The sequence below is a fragment of the Nipponia nippon genome, unplaced genomic scaffold, assembly GCF_047370975.1.
Source record: "Nipponia nippon isolate SJK-2023a ecotype South Korea unplaced genomic scaffold, ASM4737097v1 scaffold_19, whole genome shotgun sequence".
NCBI lineage: Eukaryota > Metazoa > Chordata > Aves > Pelecaniformes > Threskiornithidae > Nipponia > Nipponia nippon.
Genome location: NW_028262335.1, coordinates 4426535 through 4451532, shown reverse-complemented (window position 1 = coordinate 4451532; position 24998 = coordinate 4426535). Strand labels below are relative to the sequence as shown.

Here is a 24998-nt window from a genome sequence, read left to right as displayed (position 1 = left end):
CTTTCTCATTATAGCCCTTAATATGTTTTAATTTCTAAACATCTGGAGTAAACTAGGACCATATGAAAAGATTTTAAAAAAAAGGTGGACAAACTGTGGGGAGGGAAGAAAAATAAACTTCCAGAATTCAACAAATACTTTTTTACTTCTTTCTTGTGCAGGTCAAAACTGGCTCGAAGACGCACGGGCCAGCTGAAGTACTGAGTCCATGTAATGTTCTCATCTGTTCTCCCTAACTCACCTTCTGATAGATAAAGTGTTACCTCTCATTTTCTCTTCGTGATTCTTGACAGTTTCTCTTGTATGTAATCCTGTGGCTTAACATCCCCTACCTTCCCAACTCCTTCAGCACATTTTCTAGGTATTCTAACTCTACCTTGTTTCTTTTCACTTGTACTGAGAATCATACTAGTAGCATGTGGCCAAACAAAAAGAGAAAGAAAAAAAAAAATCAAAAAAAATTGAGTGATTATGCACGACTCTAAAAAGAAAAAAAAAAGTTATTTATTTTTTCTTTTAACAATTGTTTTCCTATTCCAACTGACCTTTTGGTGTCTGTCCCACTGTCCATTGTTGTCTGTCTAGACTACTGCAGGTTTTTCATTCAATTTGTGACTTGGCAGTAGTCATTGATTCCCTCAGGGCAAAGTTCTAATGCCAGGGAAAGATAAATTCTTCTATGTAGACTGTACCCAGCCAGGAACTGCAATAGCTCCTCAGGCTTTCTGGATCCAGCCACTAATTTAAACTCTGTTGAAAGCTTATATTGGACAAATCTATCTGGGCAGACTGGATTTTGGACTTGGTGCAAGTTTTTGAGTTTCCAGGGTCCGACAGGCTAAGGCATGAGCTGGAAAAAGATAGGGAACAAACCAAGAGGGGCTGGCTAGAATAATCTGCCTTCAAACTCTTGCTGTGGGGTTGCAGGTGAACAGTGCTTGGCTTTAACTCTTTCCCAAAACATTAACGCTCACTCCTCTGCCTCTGAACTGAGCTGAGGAGACAGAACTTGTGCTGATGTGAGGAAAAATAAACCACATCGCTGAAATATTAGATATAATCCCTAAAATTTTAGATGCTCAGCCTCATATTTGACAGATGGAGAGTGTTAAGCAGAAACGGAACAGTGGGTTGTTCCCTAGAGCACTTTCAGGAGATCACCACAGGAGGGCAGTGTCTCTTTCTGCTTTTAGTCCTGCGCTCCTGGAGCAACAGTTCTCACCTCTCTTGGAAGAGATTGACGGCTGTCATTGGTATGTTAGGACAGACTGCTCTACGGCATCATTCTGAAAGGCCTGCTTTATGCATGCATCCCTTATCTGTAATACTCAGATGACATCCCATCTGTTCATGGGGAAAGCATCCTCTGTCTACAAAATACTTTCTAGACCTAGCACTTGCAGTATTCTCCAGAGAACAGCACACTTTCAGTTCCTTTTGGAATAACTGTTGATTGTCTCTTAATTTCCCTGCTACAATTTTCATCAGCTAAAACCCCCTAGTTAGTTTTAACTTCAGAATTAATCCTTCCTGGAGGACAGATCAAGGGGACTCCGGTCCTAGTCAGTGGGCTGTAATAATTGGCATGTTGGGAGATCAGCTGGGTGGTGTTAGTTCTTGACCTACCATGGAAGTTCTCCTTGTGGCCAAAGTTTTGGTCTTTGCCCCAAGAAAGGAAAGCAGATAGAATTTCCTTTCTGAGAACTGAACTCATCTTTCTCAGTTGGGGGGGGGGCATTTGTTTTCTTTTACTGTGTTTCAGACTGCTGTGGTATACTTTCTTGACTTAAATTGGGCACTGACAGGGCTAGCTGTGATCCTGGGGAAAGTACAGGAATTTCATCCTGACGTTCTGACCTCTCAAGGGAGAGGTAAAAGGGTTTTGTTCCACTATTACAGTGGGCGCATTTAGGCACACTCCAGCTCAAGAAGGTCATTTTGATTCAGCTCACTCATCAGCAAGTCATGCCGTGCGTTGGAAATTCTGTGGCCAAAAGGGTACATGGGACTGGCATCAGTTGAGAAATTTTTTAGCTTTATGGGGTTTTCATTCTTCAGTAAAGTGCAATGCATAATGAGACCTCCTAAAAGAATGGTTGGCAAAGGAGCAGGGAGATGGAGTCTGACACTTGCTAGGACGTATCTTTATATATTTCGAGACAGTACTCAAGCTAAATTGCATGCTTGTGCTATCTCCTATGGTCCTCAGATTTATTTCAGAACTGGAAGCCAGAGTGAGGGAGCGTCCTGGGGACCCAGGAGCATAATGGAGATCTTTGGTTTTTTTTCTTTTTTCCCCTTCTGGTTTTGTCTTGTTTAATTGTGTGTGACTCTTAATCCAGTGATGATACCCCTTTGTTATGCAATGGATGATAATGCACTTCCAGTGTGTGGATAAGTAAGATTGCTAGTGCTGCAAGAGGGCTCCCCGAGCTGGAGCTAAGCCGATCTCAAGAATTACGTTAATTTTAAGCACTAAGTTGTTGTTGCCATCACCACCGTTTATAATGACAGTGGAACCAGTTTGAGGAGGGGTAGCAATTTAGGTGGTGGTATTTTGTGACACGCTGAGAGCATTTTAATTTTTCTTTTTTTAACTAGAAGAAAACTAGTTTGCTAAGTCTTTGCTTTGGATAAGCGAGAAAATGAACTAAGGGGATATAGGCATTGCACAGAAACATGATTAAGGGATCTTCCTTTAAAAGCAGGAAGAGGCAGATGCTTATTTTATAGAGAGCTGGAAATGGTACAGCTGTGTTGCGTAAATGTTACTCTTCTATCTAAAGACTCCAAGCACCTTCTGATGACTTGATGCCTATGTGGATAACAGATCATCAGAAGAGCAAAATTCTATTTTTAAGCATCAGTATCTCTTAAAGCTGCATAATCTGTGACAAAATAAATTCTTGTTGTGTGGAGTTCAAATGGGCATTACTATTTTCAGGTCTGACATAAAGGCATACAGTCACAGTTTTTCACCAGTTACTGAAGCTTACTTGGAGACATCAGTTTCCCTACTGACAACTGGACTGAAATCAAGTCAAGTTTTCTTTACAAGGATAACAAAAACAAAACAAAAAAAAAAAGTGGATTTCCGTTCACTTTAAAGCTTTTTGATCTAGCCCAACACGTTAGAAATTTCTTTTTAGAAACAGAGCAAGAAGGGAAAAATGTGCTTAGCTGCCTTCTGTTGACATTTAAAAACCCACTTGTGGTTACCTGCTGCGTGTATGTGAAGTCCTGGAGTCAGACAGCTCTTGGGACTCAGCCGCTGCAGACGAGGCATCATGCTGTGGGCCTGCCAGCCCATTGAGCATAAGCACTGGTAGTAAACCTGATAGACGTTTATTGGAGAGAATGAGTGTGAAACTGTGCTGTAGTTTGGGTTTTTTATGTTCCTCGCTAAAAGGAAGGAGAAAATTATCTTTTTTTGTCCATCGAAAACCATGTTGTTGGTGTTGGAGCTTCCTGGATATTTTAAAACTGAACTAAACCTCCTATACTGTATTTTAGAAATGCACTTTAAGTACCTTTTTAAAGAAGATTCCTATATTCTGGGATGCAGAAGGGAAGGGAATATTATTTCCAGACCACTGAGAAAGGGTTTTTTTTGGTCAGTGTCTAATAGTCCTTATTACTGATTAGCAAGGTATTTCAAAGCAAAGACTTTACTTTTTGCTGCTTGTTATCTAATTTACAGGGATTTAATTTTATGTAATGTATTGTATATTTATACATCTGTAATTAATTGCACATTAGATAAGAAAGAGGATTAGCTTTGGAATAACACCCATTGGTACTATACAATCAACTAATACTGCCTATGCATATGCATCTGTCTGGTACTCTTGCACAGCCCTAGTTTGTGTTAGTTCATACTGTCGTGGGTGTTTTTGTTGAAGACGCAGCTGTAAACCTGCTGCTCCAAGGAAGGATACTAATGCTGCTCTGGAACGGTTTGCTGAATGTACTTTAAAATGGGTCTCTAACATGTGTGCGTTGCATCTCTCCATTGTGGTTAATAACCCCGATACGTGGTCTGAACTGTACTGTATGTAGCAGGAATGTATTAATTTTGTGCTTCCTTGTTTAAAAACATCAGCCGTTCAAGAACAGGATTGACTTTTTTTGTTCAGAAGGCCATTTATGCGTTCTAAGTATTTGAAATCAAAACTAGTCCAACACTAACCAGATGGTTGTGTCCAATGTTATTTGGAACAGTTTTTAAATTAACAGGACCAGCTGCGTATTCAGAAAACTGAGGGTATGGAGGTCATGAGTCTTCAGTTCTTAACGTTGCCAAGTCAATGGCCTGATCCTGAGCAGTACTGAACTGCCCCGTGCTTGCCCTGAAAGCAGGGACTAGAAGCAGAGGGAGTCTTGAATGATCAGCACTTCCCAGGATCGGTTCTTAATTTTCCACTCTGCTTGTTCATACTTCACGTGCAGTTGATTAAGGTTCTTGAATTTGGACGTTAGACACGCTGTTGCACTGAAATATATACTTTTTTTAATTGCGGTCCCCATTTCCCCGTTTAATCTCTCTGTACACAAGGTATACAAGGTATATGCTGTATAAGTGGCCTTCTTGAACAAATCTCTTTGCAAACTGATTTCATCCCAGCGAAGGAGTGTATCAGCGACACTGTACATTAATTTCAGGTTTTCATTTTCTTATTTTATTTTGTAAATATATCTGATATTTGGAGCTTGAGTATACAAAATGTAAATATAGTTCATGTATTTGTACTAATTCTGATCCATTTGCTGTATAGCCTTAGGTGTGCAATGCAGATATCTAACTGTGTATGGTAACCTTGCACCACTGAGTCGTTAGTGAACGAGGTGAAACAATAAAGGTACAACCAGTGCATTAGCAGATACAATGTGTGCTCCGTTTATTATCATTTAATTACTAGCATCTTCTATTGAAAACTTGTCCTGAACAAGCTTATCCTTTTGTGAAAAGAAATGTGTCTCGGCTGTTCTTGAGAAGGATGAGAGGCCCTTCTTATCCTTCCTCATCCTTTTCCCTTTCATATGCTCTGCAACATTTCCAGGTACTTTTTGGATGCTTTCAGAAGATTCTTTTGCTTGAAAGATAAAATAAGGTTGTGATAGTGCTGCCAACACTGAACTCGCTTACCTGGGGGTGACGGTTGTAAATGATGGGAAGTGCGTGAAACCAAACCGCCGGAACGTGGCAGCGTAAGGCACCAGCTCTGTGGACGCGGATCTGTCAGGGAATCCCTGCGAATCGTCCTCGTCTTGGATTGGAGGTGGAAAGTTCTTTGTAGCTTTTAAAAGTCATGGTGAGGAAACTGGACAGGGCATTCCCAAAGCATTTAAGCCCCACAAGAATGGGCCACCCCTTGCTGCCAAACACCTCTCCTAACTGTAAGACAGCTGCATGATGGCAAAATACTTTTATCAGGCTGCTGGCTAGATCTGTTCTGTATCTGAAAAGCTATCATGGATGTCTTGCTTGCTTCTTGCTGCTGTTACCAAGTCCTTATTTTTTTTTCAATTAAGCACTTGAGTAACCTGTTAACTTTTTCTGGTTGCTCTCCCGACAGCTTATTTAATACTAAAGAGAAGCCGCTAGCTGTTTTGATGCTTTCAGATTCATTCCCCTCTCAACACCCAACAATAAGGTGGGCCAAGAACTTGATGGGTCAGTTTGCTGCCAGTCTTCCTGTTTAATTGAAAGTAAACATGCTTAAAATGTAGGTTTGTCTTGATGATGCATCTGACTGCCGTGGAGCGAAGGTACGAAACTAGCCTTCCTCTCTTAAACCTAATTGTAATCTTAACGCTGACAGACAGGCAGGTTTCCTAAGTTTTCTTTTGCCCAAATTCTAGGACACTGGAAAGGCAAACCGATAGCTGTGCTACCAGAGGCGTTGACTGCAGCCTAGAAAAATATTTCAGCAGCTGCATTTAAGGCAGCGAATTCTGTATACTTAAAGGCGAGCAAAGGTTCCCGGGCTGGCCCAGGGTACGTATGGCTGCTGAACCAAGCGCAGCTGTAGCCGCGGGCTGTGCAGAGGGAGATGGCGCCTGAGCCAGCCCACAGCGGGGACACCTCGGCCTCGCAGGCCGCCTCGGAGCGTTAAGGCCCGGCGGACGGCACAGGGCCCGGCCGCTGCCCCCGCTGCGCGGCTCGGGGGCCGCCACCTCGCCCCGGTACCGGCCGCCTCCTGCGCTGCGCCTTTAAGGGGGCGAGGCGCCCGAACCATCGGCCCATGGGCGGGAGGCGGGGCTCGCCGGCAGAGCCAATGGCCGCGCCGCGCCTCGCCCCACCTCTCCCGCGCGGCTGAGGGCCGGCCGGGCGCGCGGCGCAGGCCGAGGCCCGAGAGACGCCGCCGCCGCCGCCGCCTGCAGCTCCCCTCAGCGCCGCCGCCATGGCTCAGTGAGTGCGGGCGGGGGCCCGGCGTGGCCGCCCCGGGGGTGGCGGCAGCGCCGAAAGCGGCTCCGGGTGGTGCGGGAGGCGGGGGGTGCCCCCCGCTCGCGGGAGAGGCCTTCCAGAACGGGGAGAGGCGGGAGCGTGCCCCCGGCGGGCTGAGGGGGAGGCGGGAGCCTTTCTGTCCCCTCGCCTCCGCCGAGCGACTTGCCGCGTGAACCGAGTTTTTCGGCGGGCTGATGTGGGGGAAACGGGTGACCCCGTGCGGTCCCCGCTTTCCCGTCGGGCCGGTTCGGCGGTGTGTCCGGGAGCGGGGAGGGAGGCGCGGATGGCGGCGGGCGGGCGGGCTTTCGCCGTTGGAGGTGCTGCGGCGGCTGAGGGACCGACAAGGAGAATAAGCCGGCTGGCTGAGAGACTTTTTGACAAAATCCGGGAGCAATCGGTTTTGGAGTCATGACTGTGAAACAGGGAACTCGTTCCTGACCCGAGGAACAGAAGCAGACTGTTGGGTTGGGTTTCTCTGCGTGCACGACCCTGGCGAGCTGAGTTAGGCAGCCTCTAGCAGAATATCTCGTTTCCTTCGTTTTCTTTGCTCACCGCAAACCTGAAACAGTTTACGTTGCAGAAGCAAAAAAACGGTGTAGCGTTCAGACATGGCGTTCTAGTGCAGCACCCGTTAAATAGAGCTGTGATAGAGCCGGATCCATCAGTGACGTGTTAGAGCCTCTCACGTTACTCCCTGCCTCCTAGGGCAGTGTTTGGGATAGCTTGCTTTTCTTACTCATCTGGTTGTGGCTTGGTAGTTGGGAAGAAATCTTGGGGGCTTGAAACATGCTATATGTTGGCCTCCCCTCTGCCTGCTGGACTGACTGGGAGCCACAAGGATCTCTTGCTGTAATAGCCTACAGAATCAATTCACGGCATGTGCTACAGCATTTGTTAGAAAGGGGTGGGCTGGCCTAGCAGTTGAGAAGATCAGAACAGCCTGACAGAGGGTATGGATGCTAGTGCTGGATCACTGCTAACGAGACTTACCTGGCGTTTTTGTTCTTCTGCATTCCAGAGCTGACATTGCTTTGATTGGACTGGCTGTGATGGGTCAAAACCTTATTTTGAACATGAACGACCATGGCTTCGTGGTAAGCGAAGGAAAACATTGTTCAGAAAGGCTGACTCACTAGCACTTGGGATTGGAGCTGAGCATTTTGTTGGTTGTATTTTTTTTTTCTCCTTGTGATGGCCTAATGGGTTTTGTTTCCTCCTTTTAGTTATAACCTAGGCTGCCCTTTGTCCCGTTTCCAGAGAAAAACAGCATTGCATGCCTGTACTCAGCTAGCCACCTGATGTGTTAGTTGTGTGTGATTTTTCCCTGAAGTTCGCTTTGGGCTTGGCCATTAACCATAGGTTCCCAAGGCACTTGCAAAGACACAGTGCAGGTTCATCCCTGCTCTGTGTCCTCAGGGAAGGTGGAAGCGGGAGAGCACGTGATGCTGAACCTTGCTTATATAATTTGTAGTCTGAGCTAAAGTAACTCTGCTGTTGGCAGCTTTTAACAACATGTTTTCTTGCTCCCCCAGGTTTGTGCTTTTAACAGGACGGTTTCCAAAGTGGATGATTTTCTGGCTAATGAGGCCAAGGGAACCAAAGTGATCGGTGCTCACAGCCTGGAAGAGATGGTCTCCAAGTTAAAGAAGCCCCGTCGCATTATCTTGCTGGTGAAGGCTGGAAATGCAGTGGATGACTTCATCAATAAATTGGTGAGGCAAACATTTGTTCTACCTGTGACTTCTTGCTGACTTTTGGAGGAGTTTCCTCTGGAAGATCTCAATTGTTTGTCATTAATGAGGTTTTGAATGCATGGAGAAAACCAAAATGCTGATTTATTTTTGGCAGGTGCCATTGTTGGAAACTGGAGACATCATAATTGATGGTGGGAATTCTGAGTATAGAGATACCACGGTAAGCCTGTTTTCTACCCAAAGTGGATGAATAAAATACACTTTCTCCTCTGATCATCAGTCAGTCAATAAGATGCTCTCTTCCCTTTGCTCAGGGAAGGCCAAACTGAGTTATCTCTGCAAAACTAGATCATGCAGCCTATTAAAAAGCAATTGTTACAGTATTTAAGGACTGTTCTATAAGTATATTTTTATAGAAGTTGCCCAAATCATCAAAGAAAGTTTTTCTTGACATCTTTAAAAGAGTGAAGGCCTTTAGAAAATTTCCTGTTACGATCTTGAAGAGTTTTCAGGGAGATGTGAAAATCTAAGGATATTTATATATTTGTTGTTATATCTCAATCCTATGTGACCATGGGAAAATCCAGTAAGACAGAACTGCTGGTTTGGCTGTCTTGGTAATGAAAACAGTAAAGTAATAATCTGTTTTTCAAAAAAAAACAACCAAAAAAAACCCCAAACCCTGCTTGTGAGCAGGCTGTAACTATTGAAGCTATAGAAGTTATGTTAGTATATCTGGGATGCTTACATGAAAATATTGTATTCAAATCAGTACGTTTGAATCTTAGAAGAGGTGCTGGTATTAGTCTTTCTGCTTTGGCATCCTGGTCTTGGATAAATGAGTTGGCCATGCCAGAGTGAAAAACAGGTACTAAATGAGGATTAATACTTGGGATCTCAGCCTGTGCTTCTCTCCCACTCAGAAGGAATTAGTTTCCCTTATAGTTGTCCACGCTTGCACCTTCACTCTGCAGTGAACTCAGCAACTCCACCTTGGGCCTAATCTGCCTCCCCCACATCTTTGCACACAGCATGTGTTACCTGACACTTAATTCTGAGCCTTTTCCAGCCTCAGCACTGCTCTTTTCTATCCCGTGCTTATAAGGACTTTGTTTTCTCAGCATGGCTCTTTTGCAAGGACCCATGTCAAAGCAACAGGAAGTTTCCTACTGTTCACTTTGGTGTATGTACAAGCTTTCTCTAAGGTTGTCTTCTAGCACGTCCAAAGCAGAATTGAAAACCTAAAATTAGGTCTGAATTGCTAACCTTTGTTTGTAAGGCTCTGGCATTAAAATAAATTAAATAACGCTGCTCTGCTCTTTGTTCCAGAGACGTTGTAAGGAACTACGGGAAAAGGGCATCTTATTTGTCGGAAGCGGTGTTAGTGGTGGAGAGGAGGGTGCCAGATACGGTCCTTCGCTCATGCCAGGAGGAGCCAAAGAAGCCTGGTAAGCATGAGCTAGTATATTCTTCTTCAGAATGGTCTGCAACAAGCGTCTTCTGTTCACGTTGAGAGCTGAGGGAGGGAAGGAGGAGGGCGTGGGTGTGGAGAGAACAAGATATGTTGCCATCTCACTTCCTCAAGGCTCAAGATTTCTCAAGCTAGCTGTGGTCACAGGGCAGTGCTGAGCTTTCATGGCAGGCAAAACAAAGGCAGGTTTTTCTTCCACGAATTCACAGGCAAAAGTAGTACCTACAGAAATCTGAAGGGAAAAATGTGTGCTGCAGAGAAAAGAATTTTGCTTAAATTTTAAAAAAGTACTGTTCTTGATTATGATTCTTCTTTTGGAGCCCTACACACTTGGAAAGCTGTTAACCGTGAAACAGGCAGCAGCAGACATCCCTGCCGTGACACATATGATAAAAGGAGGCTTCAGTACATATTCTTACTGACTATTGAAAACTTTTTTTTTTTCTGTAAGTTTCTGCCTGCTGTTTAGTACTCATGTTAGTGTAAAGGATTGTAGATCAATGTTCATATTAGACTTTATCCGTGGTTGCTCATTCTCTCTGTAAATGTAGAAAAAAAAGGTGTGTCCGGGCTTTATCTGAGCCTTAGAATCTTTTAAGTCCCTGTCCTCCTCCAAATCACCCTGGATTTTTCTTGTGGCTATAGAACAGAAAGGGATTTTGTTTCAGCTCTGCCATTGATCCTCTCTGAGTGCGAGCCTGTACCATAACCTGCCTCTATTTCCCCATTTCTAAAATGGAGAAGATAATATTTGGGCTCCTTTAGGTACATTAAGCTTGTCTGCACAGTGCTGTAAGCGTGACATGGGCTGTCCCCATTTCTTGCAAACCGTGTCTAGTTCTGGGAAAAACATATATTTTATTTGACGTTGCTCTGTGGTGGGTTATCGACCTGCCAGCATGCCCTCACTCCACGCTGCCTTTTGGCGGGTTACAGAAGGATGCATCATACCGATGGGATTTTTTTTTTTTTCTTGTGGTGTTCGTGTCCTCTGCCTATCTGCTGAGGCATATTATTTCTCCCCACAGGCCCCACATCAAGACCATATTTCAAAGCATTGCTGCTAAAGTGGGATCTGGGGAACCTTGTTGTGACTGGGTAAATATTTATTTGATACTGACCTTAATTTGTGGTTAGACCCATGCTTAGGTAGTTCGGTTGCTGAAGCTTATGCATGTTTGTCTTTAACAAAACCAGCGACGTTAGTGGGTTGATTTTCTGGCTGACGGCATTCAGTTCAAATCTACCATCTCTGATAACTTATCCCATACAATGGAAAGACAAAGGTTTATGGCTGGGCCATGTGCTGGGATCTGTGACCCACTGTGTTTTCAGTTAGTACTGGGTTTCCTTCCTTCCTTCCTTCCTTTAGGCAGAAGGAAGCCATGGGCAGGTATTAAACACTGGAAGTGGTGACAGCCCTGTTGCTGATGGCATGTTTTTGATGTTTCCTGACAGGTAGGAGATGAGGGCGCTGGACACTTTGTGAAGATGGTGCACAATGGGATTGAATACGGAGACATGCAGCTGATCTGTGAGGCCTATCACCTGATGAAAGACGTGGTGGGCATGGAGCATGAGGAGATGTCAAAGGTGATCCATAGTTTTTTGTGTCTTGCCCTCTTGAGCCATGGTGGCTGTCTGCCGTTAATGGAGGCAGTGGGGCTTGGGTAAAGCTGCTGTATGTACATGAAGTTAATTTTTCCGACATGCCTGCTGCCAGGGGCAGTGCACAATATTCCTGAGCTATGGATGAAGTAGGAAGCAGCAAGGACGTGCACCCAAATGTTTATATCAGTTGTCTAAACTCTCCTGTTCTACAGTTGATTTCTCCTCAGAAAGCATCTTCTTGTGTAGAGATATGAATTACCTTGCCTGAAAAAAGCTAGTAAAACATTGAGCATTGTAATCAAGCAGGCAAATCTTGCAAAGCAGTTGTGTTTCCAGCCTTCAGCGCCTATGATGAGAGGCAACAGGACAGGCTGTGCCTCTGCCTTCCCAGTTGGAGATGGGTGCTCTGCAGCTCTGAGTCGGGGGTGTGCTCCTTCCAGGGCAGGGCTCCTGCCCAATGGCCTTTCAGCAGTGCCGAAATCATTGGTAGATGTGGCAGGGTACCAGTAACTGAGACAGCATGACCCCCTTCTGTATGTATACATATATGTATGTATATGTATACATATATCAAGAAATCAGTTGATGCATATAGTAGATACGTACTAAATCGGTGTGTGTATGTAGGGGGGTGTGTGTGTATAAATATATATATACACATATACACTTTTTTTCCCTTTCCAGGTATTTCAGGAATGGAATAAGACAGAGCTGGACTCTTTCCTGATTGAAATCACAGCCAATATTCTCAAATTCAAAGACAGCGATGGCAAATACCTCCTCCCAAAGATCAAGGACAGCGCAGGACAAAAAGGCACAGGAAAGTGGACAGCCATTTCTGCCCTGGAATACGGAGTCCCTGTCACACTCATAGGTAACTGGTTCTTCAGTCTGGTCTCATCTTTCCTCCCTGCATGTACCGCATCACAGTAAGGAGCATGGTAACACAGTAATCTCAGAAATGAGCCCACACTAGGGCTGGGCTTGCAGAAGAGGCTCTTCTAGGTGTAGTTGTGGTAGTCTTTCTGTTACTGTTTTTCTTTGCTGGGCTTGTTTTCACCTTGTTTCTCAAACGTTGGCAGTACTGTTATCATGCCTTTGTCCGTGGTATCTTCGCAGTGCTGGTGATGACTTGGTGACAGGTGAACATACGTGCTGTGCTAGAAGTGTCATGCTAGATTGATGCAATGTTCCTCTTGGTTCCTCTCGTTCCTCCACCTTATCTGCTGCAAATCCCATCATAGCCTTAAAAATGTTTAAAAAAAAAAAAAAGGGAGGCAGGATACCCTCAAAACCTTGTTGCTTGGCCACTGCTTGATAAGTACTTAGACTTCTCTGAAGGCATATGAATTATTTTTCAGATCTACCTCAGTTTTCTATTTCTGTTTCAGTATAACTTAGCTAACCCAGCATTGGTGTGACTAGACAGGAACACGAGGGCCAGACTGTGGTATGGGTTGAGGAGCACAGACAGGTTTTTTTCAGGATAGCGGCAGGCTGCTCCCCTGTGATGGTGGCTGCTGTTTTCCCACCGCAACAGTTGATTGTGGGGTTTCTTTATACACTCTGGACTGCTGCTGGTTTTTGTTTTGTGACTAATAAGACTGCTGATCCAAAGCCAAACTAAGATGATGGAAATGTATTTTGTAATTGCTTTGAATTATATCCCTAAAGTGTGAGAATTTAATACATACCTAACAGTGTCATTACCTACCCTTTTACCTAACCTGGCCTCTGAATGGAACTGTGACACAGGAGTTGTAATACATCTGCAACACATATAGAGTGCTCTCTTAACACAGGTCCAATGTAGATTTCTCTTTAAGTAAATAAGTTGACTCAACAGGTTCTTTGCTCTCAGATGTGCTTTAATTTTCATGCTTTCTCTTCCTCTTTTTCCTTTGCCTTGGCTGGTCAAGCTCTCTTGTCTTAGAAGATAAGAAAAACTATGTTCAGTAGGCTAAAAGAGAGGAACTGCAGTGACAGCTGTCAGAGAAATATGGCTGCATTCCAACAACATATTTTTACAAAACAAGTTTTGTAAAAGGTTTTAATATTCTACTACAGTTATAGTCTTGCAGTTCTAGGCTTGAAACAGTGTTTCTTGCTTGCATGCTTGTGCTGTTAATATTCTCCTGTTTGGGGTTCTTGTAAAGATCAAGGGTGGAGGAAACACTCCCTGATTAGTCCTCTGCAATGCCAGGGAGCGTTGTTAGGTAATGATGAGTTGATAGGGAAGTATGTGCAATAGCCCTTGTGCAAACATGGCCGTTCTTAGGGCACTTGCTGCATGTGTGGTTTTACTGCATAAGCATGACTTGCAGACTTCTGCTTGTAAAAGCAGAGTCATGCTGTTCCTGCTTTTTCCTGGTTTTCCCCCCACACTTTTCCTCCTCAGTGTAGAAGGAAGTTTTTGCAGAAATGGAGAGGAGCCAGCTCTGATTTTGGTACGGTCTGTTAATCCTACTGCAGAGAGGATCCAGAATCTTATGAAAACATTACTCAGTCATCTTTTTTTGGTTGGGTTGGTTTGGGTTTGGTTTTGGGGATTTTTTTTTTCTTTTTGTAATTCACAACTCACTCAAAAGGTGGAAGAAAAGTTCAGTATGAAGACTATGATAAAGTTGATTGCTTTCCTTCTATCAGACCCTGGAAAGGAACCCTTTTTTTTTTTTTTTTTTCCTACTTTTAACAATACCATCTTCAATTGCAAATAAGTACAGCTTAAAACAGCATGATTAGGAATTGACTGAGCCAGATCAAGAGATTGGCATTCAGGCTTTTTCTTTAGGAGCTGAAGATACTGCTTGGCTAACTCCTTAGCCCTGGCAAATGACATTTAGTAACCTGCTTAGTGGTGTTATAAAACTTTCTTATGGGCTTCTGAATACTAGTGTTATGGGCCTACCCTTTGTAGATCTGTAAAACTTACTGCCTTTTATAAATTAACCTGTTGATTTATTCTTGATTTTAATTGCTCTTATTTTGCATGTGTGTATTTCAAAGCACATCTAGTTAATGTGAGTTGGCATTTATGCAACAGCTTATCTTCAAAGCATGATACAATAATTAGTGAAGTCTTCAGCCTTGCCTGTCCCTAGACTGCAGTGCAACACTGTCTATCTTTTATAGATAGGAAGAGATTTTAAAGTAAATTCTTAAAACTAAGAGCTGGTGAATGTTCCTGAGGATAATTCTTCATGCGGATGACTTGTGGCTTTTTTTTCCTTTATCATCTGAAAGCTGTATCAGTCAATATTTACCCAACAGTTATGCTGACTGGCAGATTGGTCCCTCAGTAATGCTGTTGAAATAATTCATTTGTACACCTCTCTTCCCACGTGACTGTTTCACTGTCTTTGTGGCTCATCATTCTGTGGCGCTCTCGCTGTGTGCTTGAGGACAAGTATTTCAGACCTTAACAGTGATGCTGACCTTTCTAATTATCTCCCCTTTCCTACCATACTTAAAGGTGAAGCTGTGTTTGCACGGTGCCTGTCTTCCCTCAAGGATGAGAGAGTACAGGCCAGTAAGCTGCTGGAGGGGCCTAAAATGACTCAGTTCAGTGGGAACAAGAAGGCCTTTCTGGAGGACATACGCAAGGTGAGTCATTGTGTTTGCCAGAGAGCTGTATTAAAGCTGCATATCAAAGCAGGTTTTGGATGCTGTAAACCCTGGTGAGGAGCTCTTGTGTTTACATTTCATGACAATTGGTTCCTGCTTTCAGCCGTCCCATTGTGCATTGGCTAGTGGTGTCCACAAAGCATAATGTGACCAATTCCTTTCCTGACCAAAGAACGGTCCCAAAGGAATTAAAATCTAAGCCACAGCAGGCAGCGACAACTGGCTGGGGTGCAGAGGTCATAATTCATGCACAGGAGCTTACTTTTTCGCCCCTCAACACTCCCATCTTTGTAATGGGGATAAGAGCTTTTGATCTCTCTCTCTATTGAGACCAAACTTTCCAACAATTGGAAAGGATATTTTGGTTCTCAGATAGCTGGAATGTGGCTGCAGTTGTACTCAACCCTGATGAGATGTGGACTAAACAGAGCATGTAGATTGTGAAGTTTCTCCTTTGACTTTGTGGAATTTCACTTGGAATGTGAATTTGGTTTTTTAGGCCCTGTATGCTTCCAAGATTATCTCGTATGCTCAAGGCTTCATGCTGCTGAGACAAGCAGCCAAAGAATTTGGCTGGACACTGAATTATGGTGGCATTGCACTGATGTGGAGGGGAGGCTGCATCATCAGAAGGTAATTGAGATGAGGAGGTAATTTAGTTGCTGAGGGGAGAAGAGCAAGCAATTTGGTTTATGCGGTGCTAGACTGACCAGCCTAGAGATTTTCTGGAAAATCCATGGAGTTAATCTGCTGATAAGATACTGAGAGGCTGTTTCTATAGATGGCACTAAAGGTTACCAGATGAAGCCAATTTTCTGGTGGCTTAGCTACTGCAGATTTTCTTCAGTCTTCGTTTTTGTTTCCATCTTTCTCAATGTTTGGAATCTGAGTCTGGCTGAGTGAAATTTTGGCACTGTAAGTTTTGGATTCTGGGCCTTTGTTGGAAGCTGTGAAATTTTATTCCTGGTTTACATGTGTTCTGCCTAGTGTGTTCCTGGGAAAAATCAAAGATGCTTTTGATCGAAACCCTGAGCTGCAGAATTTGCTGTTGGATGATTTCTTTAAGACAGCTGTTGAAAACTGTCAGGTGAGTTTCCAAGGAAGGAAGAGCATACAAACAATAGTTTACAGTCTGGACTTCTTCACCTACTTTCCCAGGAGTTACCTTCACAAGTATATTTAGGCTGAAAAAAGAAAAAGTAGAGAACATCCTTGAAACCTATTTATACAGCATCCTTAATCCCAAAGATCTCTAAACAATCCTTAACCTCTTTGGGACTGTGTATGTGTATCTGTACACGCATAATATATGGGTGTAGGAATTCTTCATCTATGGCTTCAATATATCCTTCTTTAGTAGCACGTATCAGTCTTACAGGATCAGAACAAGAAAAAAACTACGTAGTTGGAGCTGGTTGAAATTGAACAAGAAAGTGACTGTGATGAGGTAGGCTACACTGAGGTCCAGATTAGAATTTTGCCAGACAGCAGGGTTAGTGACCTGTCCTTGAAAAAATGCCTGCAAATGCCTCTTGCCTCTGTTTCATCAGAAAGTTGGAGAATGTTAGTTCCAAATGAAGGAGAAAAAAGGGGGTTGCATCACCGAAGTACTACTTTATAAATCAGCATCCAGATACATCAAGCAATGAACCGAGGTCTCGTGTAATGTTGCAAGGTATATCTGTACTGTCAACCTAAAGATAACACAGGAGCAAACGAACATATAGTCCTTGTTGTGTCGTGGTTCTTCTCTTTGATACTAGCCAAGCTACTATTAGAAACTTAAGGTTTCTATTTCACTATTACAGAAGAGCCTTAGGCAGAAATCTGGCAATTCAGAACCACCATGATGTCAGGAAGAAATGGCTGTCCTCTGTGTACATTCTCATCACTGCCCTGTATCTTGTGCCTGCTGTGCACTTGGATTTCAGTTGTGCAGAGTATAACGCTCTGTTCTATTACCATTGTTTGCAGCAGCACCAAAATAACAGCGTTCCAGACCCACCATCCATTAGACCTGGGCCTGTCTAAACAGTGTCCTGATTTGGACAGAGTCGACAGGCAGAACTAAAACCAGATTATCTGACCAACAAAGAAGTCATATATTATCATTAATTATTCATTTAACTGAAGCTGAATATTCCAGGTTACTAAATCAGATGTACAGTTGAAATGAGCATTATCCACATGTCTGATTGAAGCATTGGCCTGACCTCTTGTGCCCTTGGGCGAGCTTTGTACTGTGCTTGATTAGAGGTCCTGCAAGTGCCTCAGTCTTTGCTCAGTATGTTCCCCACTGTGTTCGTGCTTTTGGGATGCAGTAATTACATGTTTATGTGAAAGAACAGCAACCTTGCTGGAGGCTGTGGTTTGATTGCATGTGAACTATATGTCTGCACTTTTATTGTCCTGTTTGTTAACTCTATCTTACTTGCCATTATTTTGGATCAACCTTGTTTATGTAAAATCAGGAATCTACTGCTGCATTTGCTCAGACTTGGTCATTAGATTTCATATAATGTGAAACAGCACATGCTGTGATACTAGACTGGTTCGTATGCCTGCACATACCTCTGAGCAAGCACTGATTAGTTTCTTCCTTTTTTCTTTTTTTTTCCTCCCCTCTTTTCCTCTCTCCCAGGACTCCTGGAGACGTGTAATCAGTACTGGAGTACAGATCGGTATCCCTATGCCCTGCTTCACTACAGCACTTTCTTTTTATGATGGATACAGGCATGAAATACTGCCAGCTAACCTGATTCAGGTAGGTGCCTGAAATAGTGTAGCAGATCTTCTGGCTACTGAAATATCATCATGTTGTTATTTATTTAAATACTGGTCTAAAGGCCATGACGGTAGTATGTCCTAATCACTCCAACAATGTAAAGATAAAGACATAGATTGCCTAATATAATTGTGTTAAACCTGAAATTCATGGCAATAAAATACTATAAGATGTGAGATGTCTGGATGAAGAACACCAGAGATATTGGTATGACAGTGCCCCGCACGTGTTCGTATCTGTGAACCAAGGGTAATGGTATCTTTGAATCAAAATGCTTTGTAAAGAAGTAAGTATCTTTGAACCTTCGGATGTATGAAGTGCTCGATTTTTAGATTAGTACCTAGCAGAAGTAATACACTTGTCTTTCTACAGAACTCTTAATTACTAGATATTAGTAAATGTTTCATTGCAGTGATTTTGCTAATAATGAGAAAATAACTTCAAATGTTACAATACTGGAGTCAGATATTGTTTCTAGTATTCCTATAGTCAAGTATCAGTAGGTGCAGCTTCTAGTACTCATATGCCTGTGATATTCATGTGTCTATTTTGTGTGTGTGTCTTCTTATTCTAGGCTCAGCGCGATTACTTTGGTGCACATACGTATGAATTATTATCGAAGCCAGGTGTATTTATCCATACTAACTGGACAGGCCATGGAGGAAGTGTGTCCTCTTCTGCCTACAATGTCTAATGGAAATATTTCCTCTTGGAACCAAGATACTGTAGATCTCAGATATTCCTCCTAGAACACCACTTTTTACTGTACTGTGCTAGAACTTGTGTTTGGATACTTTTGTAATAACTTGTGGGTATATTTCATATATATATATATATCTCAATATATATATATCATATCAGAAAGCTAAATAAACTTGCTCATAAATGCATTGAGGTGTTTTCTTTCCACTGCTGATGGCCAAAACTGGCTAAAATGTCTTTGTGCGGTATTTAATAGAATACATTTTTAAATGATAATATTTTTATTGTATTATAGCGCATAAACTCGTAGGGATCAAGATAGAGATGACTGCATTTCAGTAGTTGCTACAGTGGAGAATGGCAGACAGCACAGTAACGCTACACAAGATTCCAGGGAGGTAAAGGCCTTTTTTTGGTTGTCGTTGTTTATTCATAACAGGCAGTAGCTTGGTTCTTAAAGATGGATTCCTGGGTGTTCCCCTGCACACAGTCCATCGCGCTGTGAGCTCCGTTTGTGTTCTGTGAAAGGGTGAAGGGTGGGATGGATCATGGAGAAACTTGAATGCAGGTGAAGGGTGTCAAGACTGATATTCCTGTCACCGAGACATTCTCCCTCCAGCTGTTGTTCCCAGTTTTAAGCTCTGGCATAAACTGTTGGCTTAGCTGTGTGCTTGCACTCTTTTCCCCAAATCTCCCTGCTTTTTCGCCTCTTCTTCCCATGGGGCAATTAAAAATACCTGCAGTAGCATGCAAAGTTGGTCCTATTTGATATCCTTGTCCTGCAATCCCACTGCCAATCATCTTCAGGACTTCTGAAAATTCACCTGGGTCCCTGTACCTTTTTTTTTTTTCCTCAGAACCTCTCAAGTGTTAAATTCTGTGCTGTGCACTGATTTTTATATTATTTTTTTGCTCCATTTATTTCTGCTAAGACAGCTACTTAGTTATTAGTTGAATATCTGTATAATTAGCAAAAGATTACTTTCAGTTTAAAGCAACTTCTCTGCAAATTATGTTCTAAGATTTAGGTATTCTATGAAATAAGTGTGTGACAATGTGCAGGCCATAGTGGTAACTGGAGGATGATGAACATTGGAGGCATCAGTTTGCCCCGGCGTTTGTGGTTTAGGTTCTCCAGCAGGAGAACTGCGTTAGAAATTGCTGTGGTGGACAGCAGGAACAGTTTTGCCAGGTTATTGTGCACATAGGTGTTGTGTTTTGGGGGAAAACGGGATAATCCCGCCAATCTGTTTTAGTGCTTAGTATGATATTAGTGCTGAGAAAAATACCTACTCTGTCTGGAATCACGTTGTGCTAAAACCTGACAGCTGCTCAGCCCGAGTAAGCGGCATGTGCCTGGCTGGGGTTACCAGGAGCAGTGCTTGGTCTGTAATCTCCTTGGAAGTGAGCCCGTGAGGGGATGGGGACATCCGCCGATGGTGCTGTACATCTCTCTCACTAGCTTACGTCTGGTATTAATCAGGCATTAATTCCCGATAGAGGGACGATCTGTCACGGTCCAGGTGGGTCCAGAGCCCCGACGTAAGGTGGTCGAGCCGCACGGGTGCTGGAGTCGCTGCTTAAAACCGGACCGTGCCCGAGGCGGTGGCCTCACAGGGTGAGGGGCAAAGCCTTCTGCAGGCCGCGCTCCGTCCCTGCTGCGGGACATCCGATTTCCTCGCCGGTAGAAAAGCATCCTCAAACACCCCTGTTGAGCAACGAGGCGGGGAGCGGGGGGTCGGCTGTCCCTCGGAGCGGCCCCTTACCGCCGCTGGGTAACGGCGCTCCCCGGGGCGGGAGCGGGCGGGGGCTCCCGACATGGCGGCGGCGCGGCCCCGCCCCACAGCGCTGGGCGGGAAACCCAGCCGGGCCGTGGAGGGCCGCGCCATGGAGGCGGCGGACGGCGGGGAGCGGCTCCTGCTCACCCAGGTACGGCGGGGCTGGCGCCCGCTCCGCCCGCCCGGGCCCGCAGCCCCGGCCCCGCTCCGCCCGCGCCGCGGCTGGCCCCCAGCGCCGCCGGGAGAGGGCCCGCCCGGGCCAAGATGGAGCCCGGGCGGTGGGGGGGTTGTATGGGGCAGTGAACGACAAACGCGGTGTTGCTGGGTGTGTTGGGTCCGTAACCGGTCGCTTATTTTGCGCCCTTTTAAATAGTTTTGATGATTTATGCAAGAGCTCGCGTGTCAGCCTGCAGAGAACTGACCTGTCGCTGCCTTGGATCCTTTCAGAGGCTGAAGGCCGCGGTTCACTACACGGTTGGCTGCCTGTGTCAGGATGTTGCCGAAGACAAAGAGATGCAATTCAGCAAACAAACCATTGCGGCTATTTCAGAGATCACCTTCAGGCAGTGTGGTACAGAAGTTTGCATATTATCTATTTGTTCAAGAGCAATTGCTGGAGAAACGATGCTTTAAAAAAAATAGCACTGGAACTAGGTATCACTGATGCATTGTTTCTTGCGTTACATTTTTAAAAGTACAAGAAATAGTGATTCTGTTTTTCAGACCTGGAAAAAGCATTTAAATATATGTGGAACTATTGTGTGGGCCACCCGCCTCTGCAACGCAGTGGCATGGAATAACAAGTTATGGTCGCTTCTCGTAACTAACTCGGACAATTTGCAGTTACACCTTTGTAACAGCTGGAACTGTATTATGTATCTCTTCCTATCAGTTAGCATTTTAAAGTATGTGGCGTCTTTGTGTTTTCTCTAGAGAACTTTGCAAAAGACCTCGAAATGTTTGCAAGGTAGGTACTGGAACACTTGACTGTTACAAAGGCTTGCTTTTTTTGTATTCAGCTCCAGTAACTAGATAATCTTTGAAATAATGTCTTCTAATTCAAGCTTTAAAGGGCTCTATTGGCTGATTAAATAGTGGCTGTGAAGTTAGGAAAGAGATATTCCCCTGTACGTTCTTCCTGATCTTGGAAGTTCATTTACATGGTACAAGTGATTGTTTTGATTAATGACTGTATGTAATTGTCAAATGCATTGATACATTTGGATGGTTTGGGAGTGGCAGATGCTTACTAGCATGCCTGTGTTTCATCTGGTTGCTCCAAGGAGGTAAGAGAATGTTTTAAGGAGTCAAAACTTAACACAGCGACCTACTGGCAAGCAAGAGGGAATGGAACAGTGGTCCTTGAAGTTCTGGTTGCTGAATTCTACTGGTTTTATGCAGGAAGTGTGGGAATTTAGATGTACGTGCACAAACTTGTAAAATAAGTTTTTGTGTATTATAGTTGGAAAAGATAGGCATATTTGGTTTACTGGGTCCCTATTAAGCCTTTTTAGTTAGTGTTCTGAATTAGATGCTGTATGGCCTCTTACAACCGATGTTGGCAAACACATGAAGGCGTTTTAATTTTATGCAGGCATGCAAAACGAAGCACAGTCACTACAGAAGATGTGAAGCTTTTGGCTAGAAGGAGCAATTCTTTGGTGAGATTCACTGTATTTTCTGTCTCGCAACAGTCTTAAACCAGTTGGTTGATTCCTAAGGGCGTTTGAATGAAGGCTATAGGTGATGAAGCAAGTGTTGCTTAAGCAATTTCACTGGCTTATAGATGATGGATGGGCACAATCCAGTGATTTTTAAAATTTTCATCTTATTTTGCTTCATGACACTGCATCACTGTGGGAACACAGATCCGATTGCAATTCAAGCAGCTATGTTCTGGTTGCAACAGGGCTTCTGAGGTTCCAAGTACAAAAGTGCAATAAACATCACATTACAGCATTGTCAATCTTAGAAGTAAATTGCTTCTTTTTTTCCCTGATGTTGTGTTCCTTTGTTGTAGCCTAAGGTCAGGAATAGCTTGAGTCTACCTTGAGGTGCTAAGTCTCCAAACATTAATATAGGGATGATTGACATTATTGTATTCTCTCATGTGCTGATCTGTATAATGTTCAGTGGACTTAAATTCACTAACGTGTTAGGACATGCCTGTAAATGCTTCCATGAAGAAGAATACTTCCAATACTAATTTTAATTTTATGTGAGGGGTTTTTTTTCCTTCCATCTGTGATTTGAAATATGCAACATGAACTTGCCTGAGAAGGCACAGTAAATGCAGGAACTGAATTTTATGTTCCTAATTGTCATGTGCTGTTTATGTCAGGTGGGTGCAGAGGAATCTCGCAATGTTTCTGTACTCAGATTATATCTCGGCAAACTACAACTCTGAGTAACTGCTAATGTTGCTGTCTTGGTTCTAGAGATGGATGTAACACACATTTATGAATCCTAGTCTTGCCAGGGCATTTCAGTATCTGGGGATATCCAGCTTAGACTGAGGGCTTTGTGCAAGAATTAAAATAAGTTGGTGTTTGTCAGCCTTTTTGGAGTGTCTGTCATCTTTTTGGTAATAAGAATTTGCCTTGTTCATTTCTCTTAAACGTTTCTCGCTAATTTCTCATGAATAAATGAAGTTCCTCACTAGATGACTGATTATTGTTCTCAGCTAAAGTATATCACCCAGAAGAGTGAAGAGATCGCATCAAGTAACATGGAGCAAAAGGAGAAGAAGAAAAAGAAGTCCATTGCAACTAAGGGAGGGATTACTTCTGGGGAGCAAGAAGCAGCTGTGACTGAAAGTGAAGATTCCAACATGGCATGATTTACCTTTCAAGTAATGTCTCTGGTCATTTTCTCTTATTATCCTAGAGGAACCCAGGTTAGCCTCTTCGAGATTCCTCTTGCAGGTTAGCAACAGTAACGAATCTTTAGGTTTTTAGGGGAACATGATTGGTTGGATTTTTTTGTTTAAAAAATGAAAGGTCGGTCTGTTGGAATTCAGTAAAGCTTACAGCCAAAATGCCTTAATTGCTCACAAAAAGGTATCTTACTGTTATTAAAAAGGAAGTCCTTTAAATAAAGAGTTTAAAGCAGAACATTCTCACTGACCATAATATCTCAGTATGTGCAATTCCCTCCACGTTGCTACTTAGTTTATCCAGTAATTGTTTGAATTCCTCCTTGCTTCCATTTTTGATACTTTTGCTTAGGTATTTCGAGTATTTTTGTTTTGTTTTAATAGCCATATCTCTCACTTGTTCTCTTGACAATTAAAACATGTTTTGTGTCATTTTTCACCTGTGATAGTGCTGGTGTACAATCTTCGTTCTCAATAAGTTGCATTACGTTTCTAAATTTTACTATAGTAGCGTGGCTGCCGAGTGGTGGTCAGGAATGTATCGCCATTGCCCTCTGCTGGACTGAGAGAGGCTTACCAAATGCTGTCGATGCAAAAGAAGCAGGTTTAAAGACATGAGGTATTAGACAGAGCCAAGCGAAATGAGAAGGCTGCTTAAGCTACTGCGTGGGCAAACTTTACCAAGCAAGAATATGCTTGCCAAGGATAGTCTAAAATATGCAGCAAGAGAGGAAAGACTTGAACACTGTTTCTCTGCTCAGCCCTTGATTCATGAGACCAGCTCCTCCTTGCAACCACTTGTTCCTTCCTGAAGGATACAGCTTAGGGCAATTCCCCAAAGCCAAGTTTAAAATCATCAGGTTCTAATTTTAGTAAGACTCATACCTTAAATACTACCCCAGGATAAAGAAGTTACCAGATGACAGAATATTTTCGATCACCCCTGAGAATTTCTAGGTGTAGCTTTGCTCCTTGTTTAAAACCCTTCTCTTGAAAGAAGAGTGCACTTTCTGGACTAGAGTCACTCAGCTATACATGACACAATGGAACAAGAGTAATGCTCTGCACTCCTTACATTTATTCTTGCTCTGTATTTGAGCTATTAAGCAGTAGTGGATAGGGAAAAAAAACATGCATTTTTTAGGCTGCAACTATCCGATACTGATCAAATAAAATCTAGTGCTACAGTGTAGAAGAAAATAGGAATGTAATGAATTCCTATCTCTGGCTCTATACAGGAAATTTTACACAATGACACTTTACGCTCCCTTTCCCCTATCCCAAACTGTTCCACTTTCAGGGATGAGATACCTTTTAGAAGAATTCTTCTACTGACTGATGTAGGCTAGGTAGAGAAGAGACTAGCAATTCTGTAATCGACAGGAAATCTGTCCTCTTGGCATACCAATGCTTGCATGACTCAGTTTTCATATTGCCTTTTTTTGTTTTTAATGCCACTATACATTACTTCCTTTCTTGAGGTTCGTGAGGCTTTATTTACCTTAACGTACCCTGGTCCCAATCCCACAGGAGATGCAAAAGGTTTTTCTTGGTGCTTTAAGGGAGAAATTGTTAATGCAGTGTTGAAGGCCGTTAATTGAGGATACTCAGTTATGGCAAATCTATTGCTGAAGAAGGAATCTGTTACACGGTGGAATCTCTGTTACGAGGTAGGTTTGTCTACTTGAATGTCTTAATGATAAAGACTTCAACTCAAGGCTTTGACATTCTAAAATTTTTACCCTGAAAAAAGCGTAATGGCAGCTGCCCTAGGTTTTCACACGTCTTCTGGCTATGTTTTAGACCTTCCATACCGTATCCCTCTCTCTTGAACACCTATACAAAATCCATCCTCATGAATCATGGGCATGTCAGTCACCCTGTTCAAAAGTTAAAGCTTCTTAAATATTACAGGAATAAGGTCAAGGAAATGCTAATTTTTGCATAGTTAAAGTGTCCATGCAGCTTAAATAAGCTTAAGTGGATCAAACATACTTCATGTCTACAAAA

The 24998-nt window shown here is 43.2% G+C and overlaps 3 protein-coding genes across 11 annotated transcripts in view; all 3 read left to right on the top strand.

Annotated features, from left to right (window-relative positions):
- The window catches only part of KIF1B (kinesin family member 1B), a 96984-nt gene extending 92098 nt beyond the window's left edge, over positions 1-4886 (top strand). For all 9 annotated transcript variants that reach the window (XM_087755268.1, XM_009460939.2, XM_087755262.1 and 6 more), the window contains one exon: positions 162-4886. In XM_087755268.1, coding sequence (XP_087611394.1) covers positions 162-204 — 43 coding nt within the window. In that variant the 3' untranslated portion in view covers positions 205-4886. The remainder of the gene's footprint in view (positions 1-161) is intronic.
- Positions 4887-6269: 1383 nt separating this feature from the next.
- On the top strand, positions 6270-18523 carry PGD (phosphogluconate dehydrogenase). Its single transcript, XM_087755270.1, has 13 exons — positions 6270-6412; positions 7467-7542; positions 7981-8160; positions 8297-8362; positions 9472-9590; positions 10642-10711; positions 11072-11206; positions 11909-12098; positions 14697-14827; positions 15348-15481; positions 15836-15935; positions 17490-17612; positions 18208-18523. The coding sequence occupies exons 1-13, from the start codon at positions 6405-6407 to the stop codon at positions 18325-18327; spliced, it is 1452 nt and encodes a 483-aa protein (XP_087611396.1). The 5' UTR covers positions 6270-6404; the 3' UTR covers positions 18328-18523.
- An 870-nt stretch (positions 18524-19393) lies between these two features.
- CENPS (centromere protein S) lies at positions 19394-23427 on the top strand. The gene is made up of 5 exons (XM_087755274.1): positions 19394-20264; positions 20561-20684; positions 21047-21080; positions 21708-21774; positions 22797-23427. The coding sequence occupies exons 1-5, from the start codon at positions 20154-20156 to the stop codon at positions 22950-22952; spliced, it is 492 nt and encodes a 163-aa protein (XP_087611400.1). The 5' UTR covers positions 19394-20153; the 3' UTR covers positions 22953-23427.
- The last annotated feature ends 1571 nt before the right edge of the window (positions 23428-24998 follow it).

Excerpts from the sequence above, each read along its gene's own strand:
- CENPS (XM_087755274.1), top strand. The coding sequence starts at position 20,154 with ATGGCGGCGGCGCGGCCCCGCCCCACAGCGCTGGGCGGGAAACCCAGC. Across the intron at positions 20,685-21,046 it reads GATCACCTTCAGGCAGTGTG|AGAACTTTGCAAAAGACCTC; the intron begins GTACAGAAGTTT and ends TGTTTTCTCTAG. Across the intron at positions 21,775-22,796 it reads CTAGAAGGAGCAATTCTTTG|CTAAAGTATATCACCCAGAA; the intron begins GTGAGATTCACT and ends TATTGTTCTCAG.
- PGD (XM_087755270.1), top strand. Across the intron at positions 10,712-11,071 it reads GGGAACCTTGTTGTGACTGG|GTAGGAGATGAGGGCGCTGG; the intron begins GTAAATATTTAT and ends GTTTCCTGACAG. Across the intron at positions 11,207-11,908 it reads AGCATGAGGAGATGTCAAAG|GTATTTCAGGAATGGAATAA; the intron begins GTGATCCATAGT and ends TTCCCTTTCCAG.